The following is a 22,968-nucleotide window of genomic DNA, read 5'->3' as shown; positions in this document are numbered from 1 at the left end:
TCTAATAGGCTATATTTATATAATACAAATTTCAGAATGGAAAATATGACAATTTTACTTCTGAATTGAGTTCTAAAGTCTGCAAAACGTAACTAAGATAAAGTATTTCCAACATGTTTAATCCTGAAATATATGGGACTTTGGGAAGAAAAGGGTAATACTTTCCAATTAAATAAATAGATATATAATTAATGTATCATTGCTTGTAATTTCAAATTCCATTGGTAGGAAACAATTGTTCTTATGAACACATTAACTAGTTTATCCAAAGTTCAGCTTGCTTAAAGTTTATAGCTTTAAAACTTCTGACAGGCTAAAAAAATTCAATAAATCTCTCTGTTTAGAAATTATACAGCAATAAATCTATGTAAGCATGAAAAGAATACCTTACAAACAAAAAGTCTTTGTCCTATTTTTTTCTCATTTATATATTCTAATCCTTTACCTCAATAAATATATTACTGTACATAACCTGCCTCTTCAGATGAATCATGCATTTTGTATACACGATATTCTATTTCACATTTTTAGTGACTCTAAAAGAAAAATCACAAAATAATATTTTGAGATGTCCACAAAAATGTATGCTATAAAGGACTTAGTAAAATAGAGAGTTAAAAAGCAAAAACTGAATGGTAAATGTATAGAAATTTCCAAGAAATACCAAGCATTTTGTGGAATGTCACAAACTGTGCAGCAAGCTCTAGTCCTAAAAAAACTACAGCACTCAGAAAACAATCTATGATAGCACAGTTTTTAGTTCCACAACTTAACCTGCAGACCCTCAGCTGTCCTCACCAACCACATTCTTGTTCTATAAGAATGTGGAACAGAGAGAAATACTTTCAAGTGTGGGAGCTTAGCTGGGGATATATGAGATCCAGTACCAAAGGCAAAAGAGCCTTCCATAAAGCTATAAATAATAGAAAACTTTTCAGTCAACATAAGTCAAAGAAATAGAGAGACACTAAGGATAGGTTCTTCATGTTAAAACAGCAGCCAATGAACAATTAATATGAGTTCATATGAATATTTTGTGGAAATACACATTGGGCTTTTTAACCGTACCTACCCACATTCATAGGCAAAAATCACTGCCACTAGTATATTAAAGAAAGCAAATGACAATAACAATCAATGGCACGGAAAAATAATTAGAGAAAGCAATATCATCTCTTATCAGAAACTATACCTATTGGAAGGCTGCAGCTCTGGGCATGCAGACAAACTGCTCAATATGAAGTAAAAAGGTTCTTTATAATCTTTCCCAATTGCCTTCAAAACCTCATCCCTTCCTTTCCACTCCAATTCTCCCCCATAATCCTGCTCCTTTTCTTTCCATTTCCCAAACATTTCATTCTTCCCTTCTTCTGTGCATTTGCACACAGCAAATGCCTAAATAGTCCCTTTGCCTCTCCACCCTACCCTACTTAAACATGATCTTCAAGACACAACTTTAAAAGATATCTCCTTTGGAAGCCTATGACTGAACAAGATAACATAAACTGCTCCTTTCTCAGTGGCTTTACCTTTAATTCATTATAGTAGTAATCACATTATTTGCTTACATTTAATTCCATGCCATTTAGATTTTAATGTTGCCCAAAACAATAACCTCGGCTTGTTTGTATTTTTAAGCCTAGCTCTTAGTCCAGCATAGTAGGTGCTCATAGTGTTTTGATAAAAAACAAATTAATGAATATAAAGGGGAGTAATAATTCTGGCTTTATCTACTTGTTGAGGAACAAATGAGTTATGTATGTGAAAATTCTCTTAAAACTATAAAATACCATCTAAAACAATGTACAAGGAATGAAGATTACAAAAATGATTACTGATGTCATTAGCCATCTCCTCCTCTGTAGAATCTCTTGCCATCTACCAAGAGCAGACTGAGAAAAATGGAAGATAGAAAATTTAGTTTATTTTTACTGAGCACCATTATGTGCCAGGAAAGTCCTGAAATTGAAAAGAAAGAGCTAGGCAGAAAGGAAGAGACATAGTGTTTCAGGTAAAAGAGCATGTGCAAAGGCCCTGTAGTAGGGATGCTGCATGGCATCTGAGAAAAAACAGCTTTGTTGGTGCACAAAGATTAAGTCCTTAAGATGCAGGTAAGAATCAAAACAGGCTAGACACTTTAGGTCATGTTAAGGACTTGGTATTAATCTTAAGAATAATAGGAGAAGCTCTGGAGCTAACCAAATCCATGCTGATAGGTGAAATGAAGTGTGTACTGAGAAAATTTGGGGAGCTCAACTCCCTTCCCTACGTCATTTCTTTCCCTACTGATAAGACCACTGACCACTAACTATAGGATATTAACTATAGGATTAACCCTATTCTAGGTTCTGAGGAAAAACTCTTTCCTTCCTTACATAGAATCGCTCACAAAAACCTAATAAAAAGCTTAGAAGATAGATATTATGCATTTTAAGGCATTGTAAGTTTTAAGGACATGATATACACAATCATTAGAATTTTGGACTCTAGATTTAGATCACCTAGCTGCAATTCTGGACTCAAGCACTTCCTTTTTTTTTTGTATGCTATATGTCGGGGTCACATTTCATTATTTTTCCATGTGAGTATCCTGTTATTGCAGCACCATCTGTTGAATTTGTGTTTGTTGCATTTTGTTTGTTTTGTTGTTGTTTGTTTGGGGGGAATTGCGTAGATCAGGAATCAAACCTGGGTCTCCTACATAGCAGGTGGGGATTCTACCACTAAACTACCCTTGCACCCCCTGGACTCAAGCACTTTTAACCTAAGAGGTCTTGGGTGATTCTGAGAATTAAATAACATTTCTGACTACCACACAGAAAATACAAAATAACTGTGATCTGCTATTACTATTTTTATTGCTATTACTATTGATTATAAAGATAAAAGTTTAAGTATCTTGGACTCACTCAGGTTCTCTGACTCTAAATACCATACTCTTGTTATTCCAGAGTGGTAAGTTAAAACTTATGTTGCTGACTTTAATTTTACCCCAGTTTTAATAACTAAGCTCCAGTCTTATTTCTTTGATCAAATTGTTAAAGGTAGGGGAAAGAACACTGAATTTGGAGTCAGAAGACTTGTATTCAAGTTTAGATTAGAAATATTGTGACCATAACTTATGATATAAAATTCTGGAATCTTAACTATCTACTTCATCTGTATAGTGCAAATCTTAAACTGATTTTTAAGGAAAATCTTACTGCTGCCCATGGTCACATTCCACTTTTCTATAAATACAGGTGGTTTACAATTAAGATTCTATTTTTACTAAGCTCCTTAACATTTCATGAAAGTATTCTGACTCTGCCTTTAACTCAGCTGAATTTTAAAGCACAGGGCTCTAAATTTACATAAAATAGCTGCAATTCTATCCCTGTCAAGAACCATAAGTCTATTTATGAAGATATATCAGAAGTAGCAGTCTGCTTGATTCAATGAATAATTTCAAAGTTACCTATCTGAACTATATTATTTTGGCCTTCACAGACTTACTGTTATTAAACTGTCCTTTGCCTATATCAGAAATGCCAAAGTAACTCAGAATTGAGTTCACTATACAAATTTTGCTTAAGTAGACAATTGATACAGTCACTTGTATTTTCAGTATGATAAATAAAGTATTAAAATTTTTGATGACATTGCTGAAGTTCAGCTCCTACATTTCTTTAAGATGGCTTTCCTAACCATTTATTCAGTTTTATTTCATAAACAAAAGTGTACAGTCATCATGTGTTTCTGCTTAGATCTATCTGTCTCTCCATCAGGCAATGTGAAAGACTATTTCATACTGAAAAGGAAAGAGGTGGCTATTCTAGAGGGGATGCTAGATCTTGATTAAGAATTATTAAATCAGCTCTTTCTCCGCCGGCCCGCCGCGCGGCGCACGCGCCCCGCAGCAGCCGAGCCGCCCGACCTCCCTACCCCCTCTCTTTCTCCGCCGGCCCGCCGCGCGGCGCACGCGCCCCGCAGCAGCCGAGCCGCCCGACCTCCCTACCCCCCTCTCTTTCTCCGCCGGCCCGCCGCGCGGCGCACGCGCCCCGCAGCAGCCGAGCCGCCCGACCTCCCTACCCCCTCTCTTTCTCCGCCGGCCCGCCGCGCGGCGCACGCGCCCCGCAGCAGCCGAGCCGCCCGACCTCCCTACCCCCCTCCTCCCCCTCCTGCTCCGGCTGCTCTCCAACCAACACGATGCCCTCTTCCCCCGCCTTCACCGTGCTCCTCCGCCACCAGCCTCGACAGCCTTGCCGCCCTCACCTTTCCTCCTCCAGAACAACTACTGGGGGAGTGGAGATAATACAGAGCAGCTCCCGGAGACACGAGGGAGATTAAAGGGACAGCGTACCCCATCCTGGAACGGCTGACTATCTGGGAGAACCAGCTCCGGTGAGATCACCAAGGGGCACGGGCTTTCCTGGGTGGGACAGCAAGCGACCGGAGTCCCTCCCTTCCACCTTCCCAGGCCAGCTGGTAGATTTGGACAGGCGGTCCCCTTAGGCCGCGGCGGCTGGTGCCCCCACCACACGAGGCCCCCCGGAACAACTGAGATAGTTGGGTCGGAAATCCCCAGACTGCGGAGAACAGTGACCGGGGGATCCCTTCCAAACACGTGACTCCCCCGTCGGCTGGGAACAGTGCACTCTCCCGGGCTGCGACAGCTGGCGCCCTCCCGCCACGCTTGGTGCCCCGGGCCGACTAGCTAATTTGGCCGGACGCTCTCCTGTGCTGCGACAGCCGGCGACCCTCCCCGCGTTTGGAACCCCGGGCCGGCTGGCATTCTTCCAAGACGCTTCGGTTGCCAAACCTCCCCTACGGCGAGAGTTTTCCAGAGTTGAGGGACCCACAGCAACTTTCGCTGGTGGAACCCACAGACAGGCGTGTGCCACGTGCGCCACCTACTGGGCAGGATAGAAAGAACAGAACCGAGAGACTGCGCAGAAAAATCTTTCAACCTGTGGGGTCGAACACCCGGGGAAATCTGACTAAATGCCCAGACGCCAGCAGAAGATAACGGATCACGCGCAGAAAATTGAACATATGGCCCAGTCAAACGAAGAAACCAATAGTTCAAATGAGATACAGGAGCTGAAACAACTAATGCTGAATATACGAACAGAAATGGAAAACCTCTTCAAAAACGAAATCGATAAATTGAGGGAGGACATGAAGAAGACATGGGCTGAACATAAAGAAGAAATAGAAAAACTGAAAAAACAAATCACAGAACTTATGGAAGTGAAAGATAAAGTAGAAAAGATGGAAAAAACAATGGATACCTACAATGACAGATTTAAAGAAACAGAAGATAGAATTAGTGATTTGGAGGATGAAACATCTGAACTCCAAAAAGAAACAGAAACTATCCGGAAAAGAATGGAAAAATTTGAACAAGGTATCAGGGAACTCAAGGACAATGTGAACCGTACAAATATACGTGTAGTGGGTATCCCAGAAGGAGAAGAGAAGGGAAAAGGAGGAGAAAAACTAATGGAAGAAATTATCACTGAAAATTTCCCAACTCTTATGAAAGACCTAAAATTACAGATCCAAGAAGTGCAGCGCACCCCAAAGAGATTAGACACAAATAGGCGTTCCCCAAGACACTTACTAGTTAGAATGTCAGAGGTCAAAGAGAAAGAGAGGATCTTGAAGGCAGCGAGAGAAAAACAATCCGTCACATACAAGGGAAACCCAATAAGACTATGTGTAGATTTCTCAGCAGAAACCATGGAAGCTAGAAGACAGTGGGATGATATATTTAAAATACTAAAAGAGAAAAACTGCCAACCAAGACTCCTATATCCAGCAAAATTATCCTTCAAAAATGAGGGAGAAATTAAAACATTCTCAGACAAAAAGTCACTAAGAGAATTTGTGACCAAGAGACCAGCTTTGCAAGAAATACTAAAGGAAGCACTAGAGTCAGATACAAAAAGACAGAAGAGAGAGACATGGAGAAAAGTGTAGAAAGAAGGAAAGACAGATATGATATATATAATACAAAAGGCAAAATGGTAGAGGAAAATATTATCCAAACAGTAATAACTCTAAATGTCAATGGACTGAATTCCCCAATTAAAAGACATAGACTGGCAGAATGGATTAAAAAACAGGATCCTTCTATATGCTGTCTACAGGAAACACATCTTAGACCCAAAGATAAATATAGGTTGAAAGTGAAAGGTTGGGAAAAGATATTTCATGCAAACAACAACCAGAAAAGAGCAGGAGTGGCTATACTAATATCCAACAAATTAGACTTCAAATGTAAAGCAGTTAAAAGAGACAAAGAAGGACACTATATACTAATAAAAGGAACAATTAAACAAGAAGACATAACAATCATAAATATTTACGCACCGAACCAGAATGCCCCAAAATACGTGAGGAATACACTGCAAACACTGAAAAGGGAAATAGACACATATACCATAATAGTTGGAGACTTCAATTCACCACTCTCATCAATGGACAGAACATCTACACAGAGGATCAATAAAGAAATAGAGAACCTGAATATTACTATAAATGAACTTGACTTAACAGACATTTATAGGACATTACATCCCACAACAGCAGGATACACCTTTTTTTCAAGTGCTCATGGATCATTCTCAAAGATAGACCATATGCTGGGTCACAAAGCAAGTCTTAACAAATTTAAAAAGATTGAAATCATACACAACACTTTCTCGGATCATAAAGGAATGAAGTTGGAAATCAATAATAGGCGGAGTGCCAGAAAATTCATAAATACATGGAGGCTCAACAACACACTCTTAAACAACAAGTGGGTCAAAGAAGAAATTGCAAGAGAAATTAGTAAATACCTAGAGGCAAATGAAAATGAAGACACAACATATCAAAACTTATGGGACGCAGCAAAGGCAGTGCTAAGAGGGAAATTTATTGCCCTAAATGCCTTTATCAGAAAAGAAGAAAAGGCAAAAATGCAGGAATTAACTGTCCACTTGGAAGAACTGGAGAAAGAACAGCAAACTAATCCCAAAGCAAGCAAAAGGAAAGAAATAACAAAGATTAGAGCAGAAATAAATGAAATTGAAAACATGAAAACAATAGAGAAAATCAATAAGACCAGAAGTTGGTTCTATGAGAAAATCAACAAGATTGATGGGCCCTTAGCAAGATTGACAAAAAGAAGAAGAGAGAGGATGCAAATAAATAAGATTAGAAATGAAAGAGGAGACATAACTACTGACCTCACAGAAATAAAGGAGGTAATAACAGGATACTATGAACAACTTTACGCTAATAAATACAACAATTTAGAAGAAATGGACAGGTTCCTGGAAAGACAGGAACAACCAACTTTGACTCAAGAAGAAATAGACGACCTCAACAAACCAAACACAAGTAAAGAGATTGAATTAGTTATTCAAAACCTCCCTAAAAAGAAAAGTCCAGGACCAGACGGCTTCACATGTGAATTCTACCAAACGTTCCAGAAAGAATTAGTACCTACTCTCCTCAAACTCTTCAACATAATCGAAGTGGAGGGAAAACTACCTAATTCATTCTATGAAGCCAACATCACCCTCATACCAAAACCAGGCAAAGATATTACAAAAAAAGAAAACTACAGACCAATCTCTCTAATGAATACAGATGCAAAAATCCTCAATAAAATTCTAGCAAATCGTATCCAACAACACATTAAAAGAATTATACATCATGACCAAGTAGGATTCATCCCAGGTATGCAAGGATGGTTCAACATAAGAAAATCAATTAATGTAATACACCATATCAACAAATCAAAGCAGAAAAATCACATGATCATCTCAATTGATGCAGAGAAGGCATTTGACAAGATTCAACATCCTTTCCTGCTGAAAACACTTCAAAAGATAGGAATACAAGGGAACTTCCTTAAAATGATAGAGGGAATATATGAAAAACCCACAGCTAATATCATCCTCAATGGGGAAAAATTGAAAACTTTCCCCCTAAGATCAGGAACAAGACAAGGATGTCCACTATCACCACTATTATTCAACATTGTGTTGGAAGTTCTAGCCAGAGCAATTAGGTAAGAAAAAGAAATACAAGGCATCAAAATTGGAAAGGAAGAAGTAAAACTATCACTGTTTGCAGACGATATGATACTATATGTAGAAAACCCAGAAAAATCCACAACAAAATTACTAGAGCTAATAAATGAGTACAGCAAAGTAGCAGGCTACAAGATCAACATTCAAAAATCTGTAGCTTTTCTATACACTAGTAATGAACAAGCTGAGGTAGAAATCAAGAAACGAATCCCATTTACAATCGCAACTAAAAGAATAAAATACCTAGGAATAAATTTAACCAAAGAGACAAAAAACCTATATAAAGAAAACTACAAAAAACTGTTAAAAGAAATCACAGAAGACCTAAATAGATGGAAGGGCGTACCGTGTTCATGGATTGGAAGACTAAATATAGTTAAGATGTCAATCCTACCTAAATTGATTTACAGATTCAATGCAATACCAATCAAAATCCCAACAACTTATTTTTCAGAAATAGAAAAACCAATAAGCAAATTTATCTGGAAGGGCAGGGTACCCCGAATTGCTAAAAACATCTTGAGGAAAAAAAACGAAGCTGGAGGTCTCGCGCTGCCTGACTTTAAGGCATACTATGAAGCCACAGTGGTCAAAACAGCATGGTATTGGCATAAAGATAGATATATCGACCAATGGAATCGAATAGAGTGCTCAGATATAGACCCTCTCATCTATGGACATTTGATCTTTGATAAGGCAGTCAAGCCAACTCACCTGGGACAGAACAGTCTCTTCAATAAATGGTGCCTAGAGAACTGGATATCCATATGCAAAAGAATGAAAGAAGACCCATCTCTCACACCCTATACAAAAGTTAACTCAAAATGGATCAAAGATCTAAACATTAGGTCTAAGACCATAAAACAGTTAGAGGAAAATGTTGGGAGATATCTTATGGATCTTACAAGTGGAGGTGGTTTTATGGACCTTAAACCTAAAGCAAGAACACTGAAGAAGGAAATAAATAAATGGGAGCTTCTCAAAATTAAACACTTTTGTGCATCAGAGAACTTCATCAAGAAAGTAGAAAGACAGCCTACACAATGGGAGACAATATTTGGAAATGACATATCAGATAAGGGTCTAGTATCCAGAATTTATAAAGAGATTATTCAACTCAACAACAAAAAGACAGCCAACCCAATTACAAAATGGGAAAAAGACTTAAACAGACACCTACCAGAAGAAGAAATACGGATGGCCAAGAGGCACATGAAGAGATGCTCAATGTCCCTGGCCATTAGAGAAATGCAAATCAAAACCACAATGAGATATCATCTCACACCCACCAGAATGGCCATTATCAACAAAACAGAAAACGACAAGTGCTGGAGAGGATGCGGAGAAAGAGGCACACTTATTCACTGTTGGTGGGAATGTCAAAGGGTGCAACCACTGTGGAAGGCAGTTTGGCGGTTCCTCAAAAAGCTGAATATAGAATTGCCATACGACCCAGCAATACCATTGCTAGGTATCTACTCAAAGGACTTAAGGGCAAAGACACAAATGGACATTTGCACACCAATGTTTATAGCAGCGTTATTTACAATTGCAAAGAGATGGAAACAGCCAAAATCTCCATCAACAGAAGAGTGGCTAAACAAACTGTGGTATATACATACGATGGAATATTATGCAGCTTTAAGACAAGATAAACTTGTGAACCATGTAATAACATGGATGGACCTAGAGAATATTATGCTGAGTGAATCCAGCCAAAAACTAAAGGACAAATACTGTATGGTCCCACTGTTGTGAACGGACATTCGAGAATAAACTTGAAATATGTCATTGGTAACAGAGTTCAGCAGGAGTTAGAAACAGGGTAAGACAATGGGTAATTGAAGCTGAAGGGATACAGATTGTGCAACAGGACTAGATACAAAAACTCAAAAATGGACAGCACAATAATACCTAATTGTAAAGTAATCATGTTAAAATACTGAATGAAGCTGCATCTGAGCTATAGGGTTTTTTTTTGTTTTTGTTTGCTTGTTGGTTTGTTTGTTGTTGTTGTTTTTTACTATTACTACTACTTTTATTTCTTTTCTTTATATTAACATTTTATATCTTTTTCTGTTGTGTTGCTAGTTCCTCTAAACTGATGCAAATGTACTAAGAAACAATGATCATACATCTATGTGATGATGTTAAGAATTACTGAGTACATATGTAGAATGGTATGATTTCTAAATGTTGTGTTAATTTCTTTTTTTTCTTTCCATTAATAAAAAAAAAAAAAAAAAAAAAAAATGAACTGTCTTTCCTTAAAAAAAAAAAAAAAAAAAAGAATTATTAAATCAGACAGGCATAAATAAACACATTTACTCTACACAAATATATTGTTATTTTAGCTTATGGTAAAATATAATTAATTTCTTGATCCATAATACTGGTCCAACTTGCATATATGGATGAAAAATACATTTGAGCAAGATTTATATCCAAAGACACTAAAAATTCTCATTTTCTCAAGTTTTAAAAACATATCTGCCAAAAAAAACAAATCTGATAAAAGGAAATTACACAGTAAAATATTTTATAAGAATGATGATATTTAATGATACTCACTCTAAGCCCAGGAAATCCTGGCGGGCCAATGCTACCTACATGTCCCTATATAAAAAAAAATGTGAAAAATTAGTTAAATATGATTCTTGGGTTAGTTTATAGAGTCCCAACTACTGAGGATATTTTCTGAAGAGAAGACAAAAGGTCTCGGAAAATTTACTTTTTACTACAGTTAACTTCTGAAACTTCCCTACTGTTATTACTGTCTTGAGAAGTAAAAATCTGTGGTTCATGTTCTTCCAAAGTGTCCTTGGCTTCACACTTGTGGATGCTAGGACTACTATCTAGCCTAGGATACATACTGCTCTATGCCTTTATATAACTAATAAAGGATGTAAGTCCTATTAGTTATCAACATTGTCTACATAACTAGCCTACATATTGTATGAAAAGACAGGAGGGCATTTTCAAACTGTTAACACTTTCAACTCTTTTGAAGCACATTCACTCCTATAAACTTTAGTCTCCTCAATATAAAATAGTAATAGTAATGTTTGTCTTCATTGTAAAGATCACAATAAAAATTATGTCATGATAAAAAGTTCGGAAATTTTTCATTAATGTACCATACAAATATAAGAAATAACCAATATTTTAAAATTATTTATATAGATATGAGATTGTAAATTATCAATATTAATTTTTTCATTTGAATTATGGTAGGTCTTTTGAGCTCACTGTCATTATAAATAGTCTGAAAGATAATTCACAATCCATTCCATGTCTGTGTTAACATTATTTACATAGTAAAAGTACAAGTATAGCCCCCACCTTTTTTGGGGGGCCACTGCAGATTCTATTTTGAAAAAAAGGCACAGTATCGACCATAGAAAATTCTAAGCCAGTATACTAAAAAAATCAATTCATTCTTGCTTTTACAATATTAAAATCTCTCTTCAGGAAGCATTAAATTATATTTTAAATTAAAATTAGATTTCTAAAAGAAAGTTGCAAGTATTATATGACTTCAACCTTTACAGACTTCATGTACTGACAAAAAATAAGATGGCCTCACATTAAACATGCAAAGCCATAAATGGTATTATGGAGAAAACTAAATAAGGCTTACTTTACTATTCTTGAAATGAGAAGCTCTCCAGAATCATGTGCAAGAAAAAAACAGTAAAGATAAATGTAAACATCATTTACATTTTAAGCAACTTTCTGGAAACCAGTTCTACTCTTCTCTTATCTGCCATGCCTTATAATAAAACAATTGCTAAATTAATTGAATTAGCTAATATAATTATAACAAAGAAAGAGGAAACTATTTTCAAACACTTGATTTTAAACAGAAATCCTAGTGATTTGCATTTCTAAATATAGAAAATATTCCTAATTTAGGGTACAGGGACTTTGGTGGTTGACTCTAATTCACCTTAAAATATTATGAAAAGATACAATGGAATCCTGAACAGCTGCAAGAAGGAGTGAAGTTATGAGGAAGGCAACTAGGTGAATGAACCTTGAAAACAGTATGTTGAGTGAAATAAGCCAGAAACAAAAAGACAAATATTATAATGACTCATTAATATGGGCTAATTATAATGTGCAAACTTAATTGAATTCAAGAGTATAGGTTATCACTGGCTTATTGTAAAGGTTCCTAGATTGCAAACTCTTACAGTAGTCCCATCTATTTCAGAGTTGAAACTGTTATTTCTAAATTCTGAGATGCTGAACTATTTGTCTATATCCTGGTCATTCCCTTCAACTTTGGGTATTTGTGTGACACCTGAGACTCAGAGTAAGAGCTCTGAAGCTATCAAAGTCAGCATTATCACATACAGCAACTGTTAGAAACACTGAATAAGGGATCACATTTTAATCAGAGATATGAATGAAGCTGAGGTGGTTAGGACTAAGGTAAACCAAACTAAAGGGAAAAGGATGATATTGACTGTATATTAAAACTTCAACTTCTGTGAGAACATAGGAAGAGATGTTTATTTAGTCAAATTTTATATTTTTGGTAGCATAATATCTAATTTAATTTATATGGTCAGCTTATTCAATTATCATAATTACATGAAACCCTGAATAGGGAGTGAGATCCTGGTCTATACAGGTTAGTATAATGCTTCAATACATTGGAGAGTAATCTGGGCAGAAGATAAAAAAAAATTTGCAAAATCCTCTTGAGAGACTAGGGATACAGACAGACATATTAAACTTCCCCACCTGGGAACAACCTCATATTCTCACAAGTAAGGGGGACTGCCAAGTTGATGAGCCAGGCCTTCAATATTGGGACTCGCCCTTATGACACTTATTCCTGCAAAGGATAGGTTAAAGCCTGCTTAAGATTTGACCTCTGAATCACCCTGAGACTCTTGGGTTGCTCAGATATGGCCTCTCTCTCTAAGCTAACTCCACAGGTGAACTCATGGCCCTCCCCTCTATATGGAACATGACTCCAGGGATATAAATCTTCCTGGCAACATGGAACATGAATCCCAGGGATGAACCTGGCCCTGGCATCATGGGATTGGGAAAGACTTATTGACCAGAAGGGGGAAGAGAAACGAAACAAAATAAAGTTTCAGTGGCTAAGAGATTTCAAATAGAGTTGAGAGGTCATTTTAGAGGTTACTCTTATGAAATATATTGATATCCCATTTCAATTTTTGGTGTTTTGGAGTAGTTAGAGCAATAACTGATATTGCTGAACTGTAATCCAATAGACTTGATTCTTGAAGATGATTATATAACTAATTAGATTTTAAGGTGTGACCATGTGATGATTGTGAAAATCTTGTGCCTGACCCTCCCTTTATCCAGTTTATGGGCAGATGTGTAAGAAAATAAAGACAAAAATAATAGAGGAGTATGGGGATATGGGATGTTGGGATGTTCTTTTTAATTTTTATTATTATTTTAAATTTTTTTGAGTAATGAAAATGTTCAAGTATCTAGTGATGAATGCACAGCTATATTATGATACTGTGAACCACTAATTGTATACTATGGATGATTATATGATATGTAAATATATATTAATATAATGAAAAGAAGGTGTGTATGGCATAGATCAAATCATTGGACAATAATATAACTAAATTAATTGCAAAATGGTAACTCTTTCCCTAATCAGAACAGAGACACACGAACAATCCCAAAACAGATGGATTCCTTACAAAACACTTAAAAGAATATCAATGATAGTTCTTGGTCCAAAAGAACAATCACTGAGTACACAATTTTTACCTGAAGCTTATTAGTACATGTAATTAATTTTAATGATTGTGTCTCAAGACAAAGTTTATCTGTATATTTTTGGCTTATTTTCCATGTTTGGAAATCACAATTTGTAGTGTACACACTGGTACACTCTAAAGCTAGCAGAGCTTATTCACAGAAAATGGCAATGAGGATGGCAAATGCAGTTGCTATGGAATCTGAGTCATGCTGGAAGGTAAGGCTGGACCATCACAATGTACTCACAGGACTGCCATCAGGACCAGCCAGGCCTCTATCTCCAAAGTCACCTGGAAATCCCTGCACAGAAAAAGACAGGAAGAATTCTGTTAAAGCCACAATATATAAGGACTTCATTTTTGCTGTGTTTTCTGAAAAAGCATTTAATAATAGGAAATTTATATCTCACCCTCCAAATTGTAATGTGACAAAAACTTGAATTTTTTTTCATAGTACTTCATTTACTTTAAGTACAATAGTTCTATGTTTTATAAAAGCTATTTTATATGCTAAGGTCTTTTATACTTACATATATGTATTATTTCATTTAACTTCATTAAAGTTTTATTTGATGAGTACTAATAATAATCCTCTCCTTACAGTTGAGGAAATTAAAGCACAAAGAGGTTAAGCAACTTGTACAAGGCTAAACAAGTTTCTGAGGCTCAGATTTGAATGTACATAGTTTGACACCACAGTTCATGTTCTTTACTACTCTGCTACACTAAACATTTAACTCTTTATTTCAAGATAGAACATGTTTAAAGATAAGCTCTTTAAGTACAATTTTACTGGAGAAAGGCATAGTGCACATAAATACTGCAAATGCATAACATGGCACCACCAAAAAGAATGCTTCCCAAAATAATGCTTTCCTTGAGAATTCTGCATTATAAAAGTAAGAGGAATATTAAATTAAAATACTTTCTCATTATAAATTATATTATAAAATAATTTAATTATTCAGTTACATTTATTTTATATACTATAGTTTTTTTTGCTAAAGATATACCAACTAATTTGTCAACTTTTAAGCTCATTTTTCAAAGATGATTTATAAAATGGTTTATAAGACTTAATACTACAATCTTTAAAAGACACATAAGAGTAAAAGAAATAAAACTACATCATTCAATTCTTATAATATCTTTATTTAGGCAAACCGTGTTATTTATCATATTCAACAGACTGCCAAAAATCTCTGGTTCACCAGTACAAACATGAATGGGCTAAGTTTAAAAAGAAGACTTAACAACAGAAAAAAATGTATGTTTTCTAAAACATGGTTAACTTATACTAGAAGCAATTTCTCTTATTCTGTAATCATAGAATATAAAACCATGTGTGTAGTCAAACATATTGTAGCCATACCCCAGTTCTAGTTTGCTAGCTGCCGGAATGCACACACCAGAGATGGACTGGCTTTTAATAAAAGGGAATTTATTTATTTAATAACGTATAGTTCTTCAGAGGAAAGGCAGCTTTCTTACGTGGGAAGGTACAGGGTGATCTCTGCTGGCCTTCTCTCCAGGCCTCTGGGTTCTGACAACTTTCCCCAGGGTGATTCCCATCTGCACCTCCAAAGGCCTGGGCTGAGCTGAGAGTGCTGAGATGAGATATGCTGAGCTGCTTCAGCTGTGCTATGTTGTACTCTCTCATTTAAGCACCAGCCAATTAAGTTAAACGTCATTCACTGCAGCAGGCACACCTCCTAGCAGACTGCAGATGTAATCAGCAACAGATGAGGTTCATAAGCCATTGGCTCATGTCCACAGCAACAGAACTAGGCACCTTCAGCTGGTCAAGTTGACACCTGAACTTAACTACCACACCCCCTTCAAAGTCAGTTGAAGTTCAAGCAGAAGTTTGCTATCATCGTTCTTGGAAGCCAACTGTGTTGTCAACAAGCTTACATATCTGCAATATATCATTCTATTCAGTATGACCTAATGTGGGTATTTGAAAGTATTTATGATTCACAGGTAATGGAAAAAAAAAGGAAAAATAATGTAATAAATCTATGCCATCAGAGATTATTGATTTTTCCATAGATAGTAAGTAGGTTTTCCAGAAATCTAAGTGAAATAATAAAGAATGGAGGGCATACTACATGATTCCATTCATGTGAAACGTCTAGAATAGGCAAATCCATAGAGATAGAAGACAGATTAGTGGTTGCCCAGGGCTGGGGAGGTTGGGGAGAAATGGAGAGTGACTGCTAATGAATATACAGTTTCCTTTGGAAGTCATAAAAATATTCTAAAATTAGATATTGGTGATGGTTGCCCAGCTCTGAAAATACTAAAACCACTGAATTATACATTTTGAAAGACTGAATTTTATGGCATGTGAATTATATCTCAATAAAACTGTTCTTAAGAGAAGAAGAAAAAAGTCTAAACAAGGAGAGGAATTGTCTGAAAATATACTTGAGGACTCAGGATTGATAAGATATGTATTATTTGGGACTGACTGTCCCCCCTCCCTCCTCATCCGGTGAGAGGTGCTGCTCTCAGCTTCCCACAAAGCTGGTGATTTCTCCCTCTACCTAGGAGGACTGCAACTTCCAGAGACCTAGAGGTGCCCAAGTGCTGGGCAGCAGGAGCTTACAGACCCCACTTACAAACAGCTGGCATCCAAATCCACATAAAATAAGGGAGGACAATAAAATAAGGATATACTTTAAGTCCTACATTTTATAAGCTGTAGAAATAATATTTCAAAAAATGATTAACAATTGACAATTTCAGTTATGAGTTATAAGAATTTCAGGTATGAGTTATAGAAAAACTGAACTGAAATTAAATGGGTCCATGAAAATCCCTCTGAAAATTCTTAAAGATGACAGAAGTCTCATTTAATTTAATTAACGTATATTTGATTTACTCTGGGAAGACCTTTTGCTTATAATATTGGTTTGAATAATCCATTCCAACAAATCAACAAAGAAATAACAGTTCTATCTGTATAATTTTTAAGAATTCTTATTTTGGTGAACTTTGTCCTCTTCTCAAAAACGAGCATAATAGGTATTAATGATTATTTTTTTAAAAGTAGATCAGGGACATTGGATAAATCTGTATTCTAACTTCTGCTCAAATAATTAATCACAACTCTTTTTAATCTTCTTGCATAACTATTTCACAAAAACTATGAGATATCTTGGTAATTAATCTATCACAATCCAGATAAACTGAAGAAAGATCTCAACTCATTCCATAATATTACTAACAGCTCAGTACTAGCTATTCATGAAAGTTATTCAGCCAAATTGTGTTTCTTTCTCTGTTTCACTAAAGTCCATCTTTCTTAAAAAACTCTGAGGTCTCTTAAAGATGGAGATGTATTTTGTTTATCTTTTCGCTTCCCCTTATTGGCCAGCATCGGATTCAAAACACTCAGCAAAACTTTATATAGGATTTTTATATATAAAATGCAATAGACTTGAGTTTTTTATTATATGAATGAAGGATGCATTTCCCAGCTCTTTAAAAATGTCATTACCATAATCAATATCATTTTTTTTCTAAAAAATAAAAACAAAAACCTTTCAAACCATTTAATAGCATAACCAGTTAAAATCTATCTATACTGAAATCAGTTCCAAGAAAAAAGACATAGTTATATTGATTAAAAGGTATACAACATTCTATAAATGAGAACTATATATGAATATATAAAGAATAATTTCATTCAGGCTTACCCCTAACATTTGTAGGGTCCTAGGCAAAAAAATATAAATAAAGGTTCAAATGCCATATGTATTAGCCAGGGTTCTCTAAAGAAACAGAACCAAGGGGAGATATCTGCAAATATGAGATTTATAAAAGTGTCTCACACAACCATGGGGATGTAAGAGTCCAAAATCCATAGGTCAGGACGTAAGGCTGGCAACTCGGATGAAGTTCCCCTACCAACTCTACAGCAAGAGGCTGGCCTGGTGAAGAAGTGGTAAAAATTCTCTATTCTCTCTTAAAAGTCTTCAAACTGATACTATTAAATCTAACTGATTGGATTATTTTATTGTGGAACATACATCCTTAAATGATCATAGATGTAATCAGTCATAGATGCAATCAACTGACAGATGATTAATAAACCAGCCATAAAATATTCTTGCGGTAACGGTTAGGACAGTGCTTGCCTGACTAGACAACTGACCACCATCCCCCAGCCAAGTTGACATCTTAACCTAATCATCACACCATGTATATAAATATTTAAATGTGATAAATCAAGATAAACTGTTAAATAAAATATGTACCCATCGACAAAATAAATATGAAGTATCTACAGACAAACTTCATAAAGACAAAAATGAAAAATATGTGGAAAACTATGGCTCTTAAATAAATGAAATTTGGAGAAATATGAAAGACAAATGAATTTATTTTGGTGAATGTCTGGGAGTCTAATAATGGACCAGCCAATGACATCCGAATAAGTAATAAAGTAAAAATATATATGCATAATTCATAACTTATCTATTGATTCCATTAAACTTATTTTTCTTTCCATTTCAGAAAAATCAATTATGTCAGAAAGAAAATTTTCACATAATTTGTATTCTATTGGTAGTAATGCCAGATTAGCCAAACTTTCCTGAGTCACTGCACTTCTTAGAAAATATTTTATTAATAGTTTAGAGAAATTTTGTTGTACTGAGAAAGTAATAATTGGAATTGTCAAAAAAATTCTTGAACCAATAATTAGATTCAGAAAAGAATTATGAATCTTAAATATCATGTACAAACATTTGCAATGGGGTCACATAATATAAATCACATTATCATAAACATATAATAAAATAATTTCATCATATAAATTTCTACCATTTAGGATTTTCATTATCTCCAAGTAATAACTAGAATCATAAAGTATTTTTCAATTCTGCTTCTTTGGAATTTTACAAGACTAATTTTCAGAGAATACCAAAATCAGCAATGTGTTGGTCAAGCCCTTCAAATTTTTTTCACTTGAGACTATTTCTTGTTCTATAACAGCCAGAAAATAATCTATAAAATTAGAATCATTAAAATGTTACTTTTGTTGTATACGTCAAGTGCACTTTTTTCCATTTAGAAAAACCATTTTTTGCTTATTTTTAAAAAAGTTTTAATCCTGTAAAAATATAATAGCAAAATTAGAGATCTGATTTCTTTTCTCGTTTCACTAACCATTAAATTAAGCATTTCATTTCTAATTCTCTAGTCTAGATATAGTTTATTATTTTCATCCTTCTTACATATTGAGCATTGTATTATCAATTTTCAAGATAATTTATATTAAATCTAGAAATATTCTCTCATTTTCTGAAATACTTTACAGTTAATGACATTAAAAGTAGCACTATATGATTATGTATAATATTTTATTTTAAAAACATCATAACAATTCTTTATACTATCGAATATTTCATTGATTATTCTGCTATTTATTCAGGTTTTTTCACTCTAGTAATTGTATGTGTGTTTGTTAAATGCAGGTGACAATTTTCCTTTAATAATGAAGTTTCTAATATATCTTCATTTATAATGATCTTAGAGATTGGTTATAAAATAGGGGACATTATTGACAAAATACTTTACCTTTGAACTTTTCTACAAAAGAGTTTCTATAGTTTCTCTCTTCATTTGAAAGAATTTGTGGTAAAATGAAATATTTTTATTTTCTGTCATATTCACCTACTAGAAATCAACATTCATTAATTTGAATAAACTGTGCTTTACTGGAGATATTTTCGCACTGTCAGAGGGAATTAAGGTCATTTTATGGGATTATCTACTCAATAAACATAGGAAAAATCCAGTGCTGTAGTCTTTCTTGAGCAATTTGCCCATTTCATGAGTGTAACTTTCTTCATTTTCTAATGGGCATGTCAGAGTTATGCTGTTGCATCTGGGTTGTGCATAGTTCTTTTTCTTTTCATTTTCATTGTTCTGATCAGTTACAAAATTTGATTTTATAAAGAGTATAAAGCTTCAGAAATTTCACTTGATCTTTTCTAATAATGAACAATTTCCTTGCTCATTTCAACTGCTTCATCAGTGTGGTGGACAGACTGTAAGGTGACCCCCAATGATTCCCATTTCCTGCTATTCACACTTTTGTTGTAATCCTGTCCTTTTGAGTGTGGTGGGATAAGTGAATTGCTTCTGAAAAACAGAATATAGAAAAGGTGATGGGATGCCACTCCTGTGATTATCTTATACTATTCAAGACTCTGTCTTAGCAAACTAGAGCTAGAGGCTTTCTTTGGAAGCTTGAAAAAGTTAAGTGGCTGTGGAGTAAGTGCAGGTCAGCTATATCAGATGGGGAGGGGAGAGCTTGAGGGAGGAGGAGCCTCACAGTCGCCACATGCTGGGGAGAAAGGGCTAGAAGTCCACTTTGGGTCTCCTGTGTGGTAGTCAGCCATTCTGCCACTGGAGTACCCATGCACTCCGGCTTATCTTATAAAAGACCCTTAAGTTGAATTGTATCCCCTAAATGAGAGCTGCACCTTGATTTGGCTGAGAATAACTGACAAAAGTACAAAAGGAAACACTCATCAAAAAGTAAGTAAATATAAAACTTTAGAAGAGTGAGGGAAACCAACTTGCATAATAACAATATCAAGATAATCAAATGCTGCGAACACAACAGAAAATCACAAAACACACAAAGATCCAAACAGAAATGGCCAAGTCAAATGACCAAATAAAAATTCCAAGGGGACACAGAATATGGAACAATTACTCAAGGATATTTATAAAGAAATAAAGGGTATCAGGAAAACACAAGAAGAGCATAAAGAAGAATTTGGGAGATTAAACAGAAGTATGGCAGATCTCACATAAATGAAAGATACAGTAGACCAAATAAAAAATACACGGGAGACTCATGACAGCAGATTTGAAGAAATAGAAGGAAGAATAAATGAGCTAGAAGATAGAATTATAGTGCACAAAAGAACAAATGGCAAGAAAGATGTAAAAAATGCAACTGGATCTTAGGGAAATGATGGACAAGAAAAGGCACAAAAATATAAGAATTATGGGTGTCCCAGAAGGAGAAGAGAAAAGGGTTGGGAAAGTTAGTTGAAGATACAATAAAAAACGTCCCAACCCATATAAAAGACACGAATATGCACATTAAAGAGGCCCAGCAAACTCCAAACAGAGTAAATTCGAACAAGCCTACTCCAAGGCACATACTATTTAGACTGTCAGGTATTGAAGGGAAACAGAAAGTCCTGAAAGCAGCATGAGAAAAGCAACCTACTACATACAAGGGAAAACACATAAGACTGACTTCACCCAACAGGCACCATGGAAGCAAGAAGGCAGTGGTAAGATATTTTTAAGATCTTGAATGAGAAAGGCTTTCAACCAATTCTTTATCCAGCCAAGTTATCCTTCAGAATTGAGGGAGAGGTTAAAATCTTCAAAGATAAAGAAAGATTGAGAGAACTAGTCAACAAGAGGCCAACTCTACAAGAAATACTAAACGGGGCCCCGTCAGCTGATAAAAAAAAGACAGGAAAGGGAGGTCTGGAGAAGGGTACAGAATTGAAGAATACGAATAAAGGTAATTTAAAGGAAAAGAGAGAGAGAAGGAAAATAATATATAGATCTGACAAATAAAAACTAAAGGACAAGATGGTAGAATCAAGAATTGCTTTTACAGTAATTACTTCAAATGCTAATGGACTAAACTCACCAATTAAAAGATACAAACTGACAGAATGGATCAAAAAACATAATCCATTTATATGCTGTTTACCAGAGACACATCTTATACTCAAGGACACAGTTAGATTGAAAGTGAAAGACTAGAAAAAGATTTTCTATGCAATCTTTAACCAAAAGAAAGCAGGAGTAGCTATATTAATATCAGACAAAATGGACTTTAAATATAAAAACATTATAAGAGACAAAGAACACTACATATTAATAAAAGGAACAATTCACCAGGAAGAAATAACAATCATAAATGTGTATGCTCCCAATCAAGGAGCTCCAAAGTACATGAGGCACATATTAGAAAAACTGAAGGGAGCTATAGACATATCCACAGTAATGGTGGGAGACTTCAATACACCACTCTCCACTATAGACAGAAGAACCACACAGAGGATTAACAAGGAAACAGAGAACCTAAACAATAAGATAAATGAATTAGATCTAATAGACATATATAGATCATTACATCCCCAAATACCAGGATACACATTCTTCTCTAGGGCACATGGAACATTCTCCAGGTTAGATCATATACTGGGACACAAATTGAGTCTCTATAAATTTAACAAGATTGAAATTATTCAAAGCACACACGATGGATATGATCACAATGGAATAAAGTTGGAAATTAATAAGCACCAAAGGACCAGAGCTTTCACAAATACATGGAGATTAAATAACACACTCTTAAATAATCAGTGGGTCAAGGAAGAAATTGCTAGAGAAATCAGTAAATATCTGGAGATGAATGATAATGAGAATACAACATATCAAAACTTATGGGATGTGGCAAAGGCAATGCAGAGAGGGAAATTTATTGTCCTAAATGCCTATGTTAAAAAACAAGAATGAGCAAAACTGCTCACCTGGAGAATTTAGAGAAAGAACAGCAAACTAACCCCAAAACAAATAAAAGATGAATAATAAAGACTAAAACAGAAATAAATAAACTGGAGAACAATAAAACAGTAGAAAATCAACAAAACTAAAAGTTGGTTCTTTGAAAAAATTAATAAAATTGATGGTGCCCTAGACTAAAAAAGAAGAGAAAGCACACAAATAAAACCAGAAATGAGGGGGGGCTGTTACCACAGATCATGAAGAATGTTTAAAAATCATAAGAGAGAAATGAACAACTATATGCCAACAAGCTAGATAACTTAGATGAAATGGACAAATTTCTAGAAATCCACAAACTATGTACACTGACTCAAGAAGAAACAGAAAATCTCAATAAAACAATTACAAGTAAAGAGATCCAATCAGTCATCAAAAATCTTCCCACAAAAAAAGGACAGAAAAACTGTGAGATAATAAATGTGTGTTGTTTTAAACAACTATGCTTGGAATAATTTGTTATGCTGCAATAGAAAAAGAAAATGAACTAAATCAGTAATAAATCTTCTTTA

At 35.2% G+C, this 22,968-nt stretch overlaps 1 protein-coding gene across 1 annotated transcript in view; it reads right to left on the bottom strand.

Moving 5' to 3' along the window:
- Window positions 1–22,968, bottom strand: part of COL24A1 (collagen type XXIV alpha 1 chain) — a 427,584-nt gene that overhangs the window by 299,507 nt on the left and 105,109 nt on the right. Inside the window, exons 14-15 of the mRNA XM_077119355.1 lie at window positions 14,085–14,138; window positions 10,641–10,685 (exon numbers count right to left, since the gene is read on the bottom strand). Coding sequence (XP_076975470.1) covers window positions 10,641–10,685; window positions 14,085–14,138 — 99 coding nt within the window. The remainder of the gene's footprint in view (window positions 1–10,640; window positions 10,686–14,084; window positions 14,139–22,968) is intronic.

This window comes from Tamandua tetradactyla, chromosome 11 (assembly GCF_023851605.1).
Source record: "Tamandua tetradactyla isolate mTamTet1 chromosome 11, mTamTet1.pri, whole genome shotgun sequence".
Lineage (NCBI taxonomy): Eukaryota > Metazoa > Chordata > Mammalia > Pilosa > Myrmecophagidae > Tamandua > Tamandua tetradactyla.
This window is presented reverse-complemented; position numbering and strand designations above follow the sequence as displayed.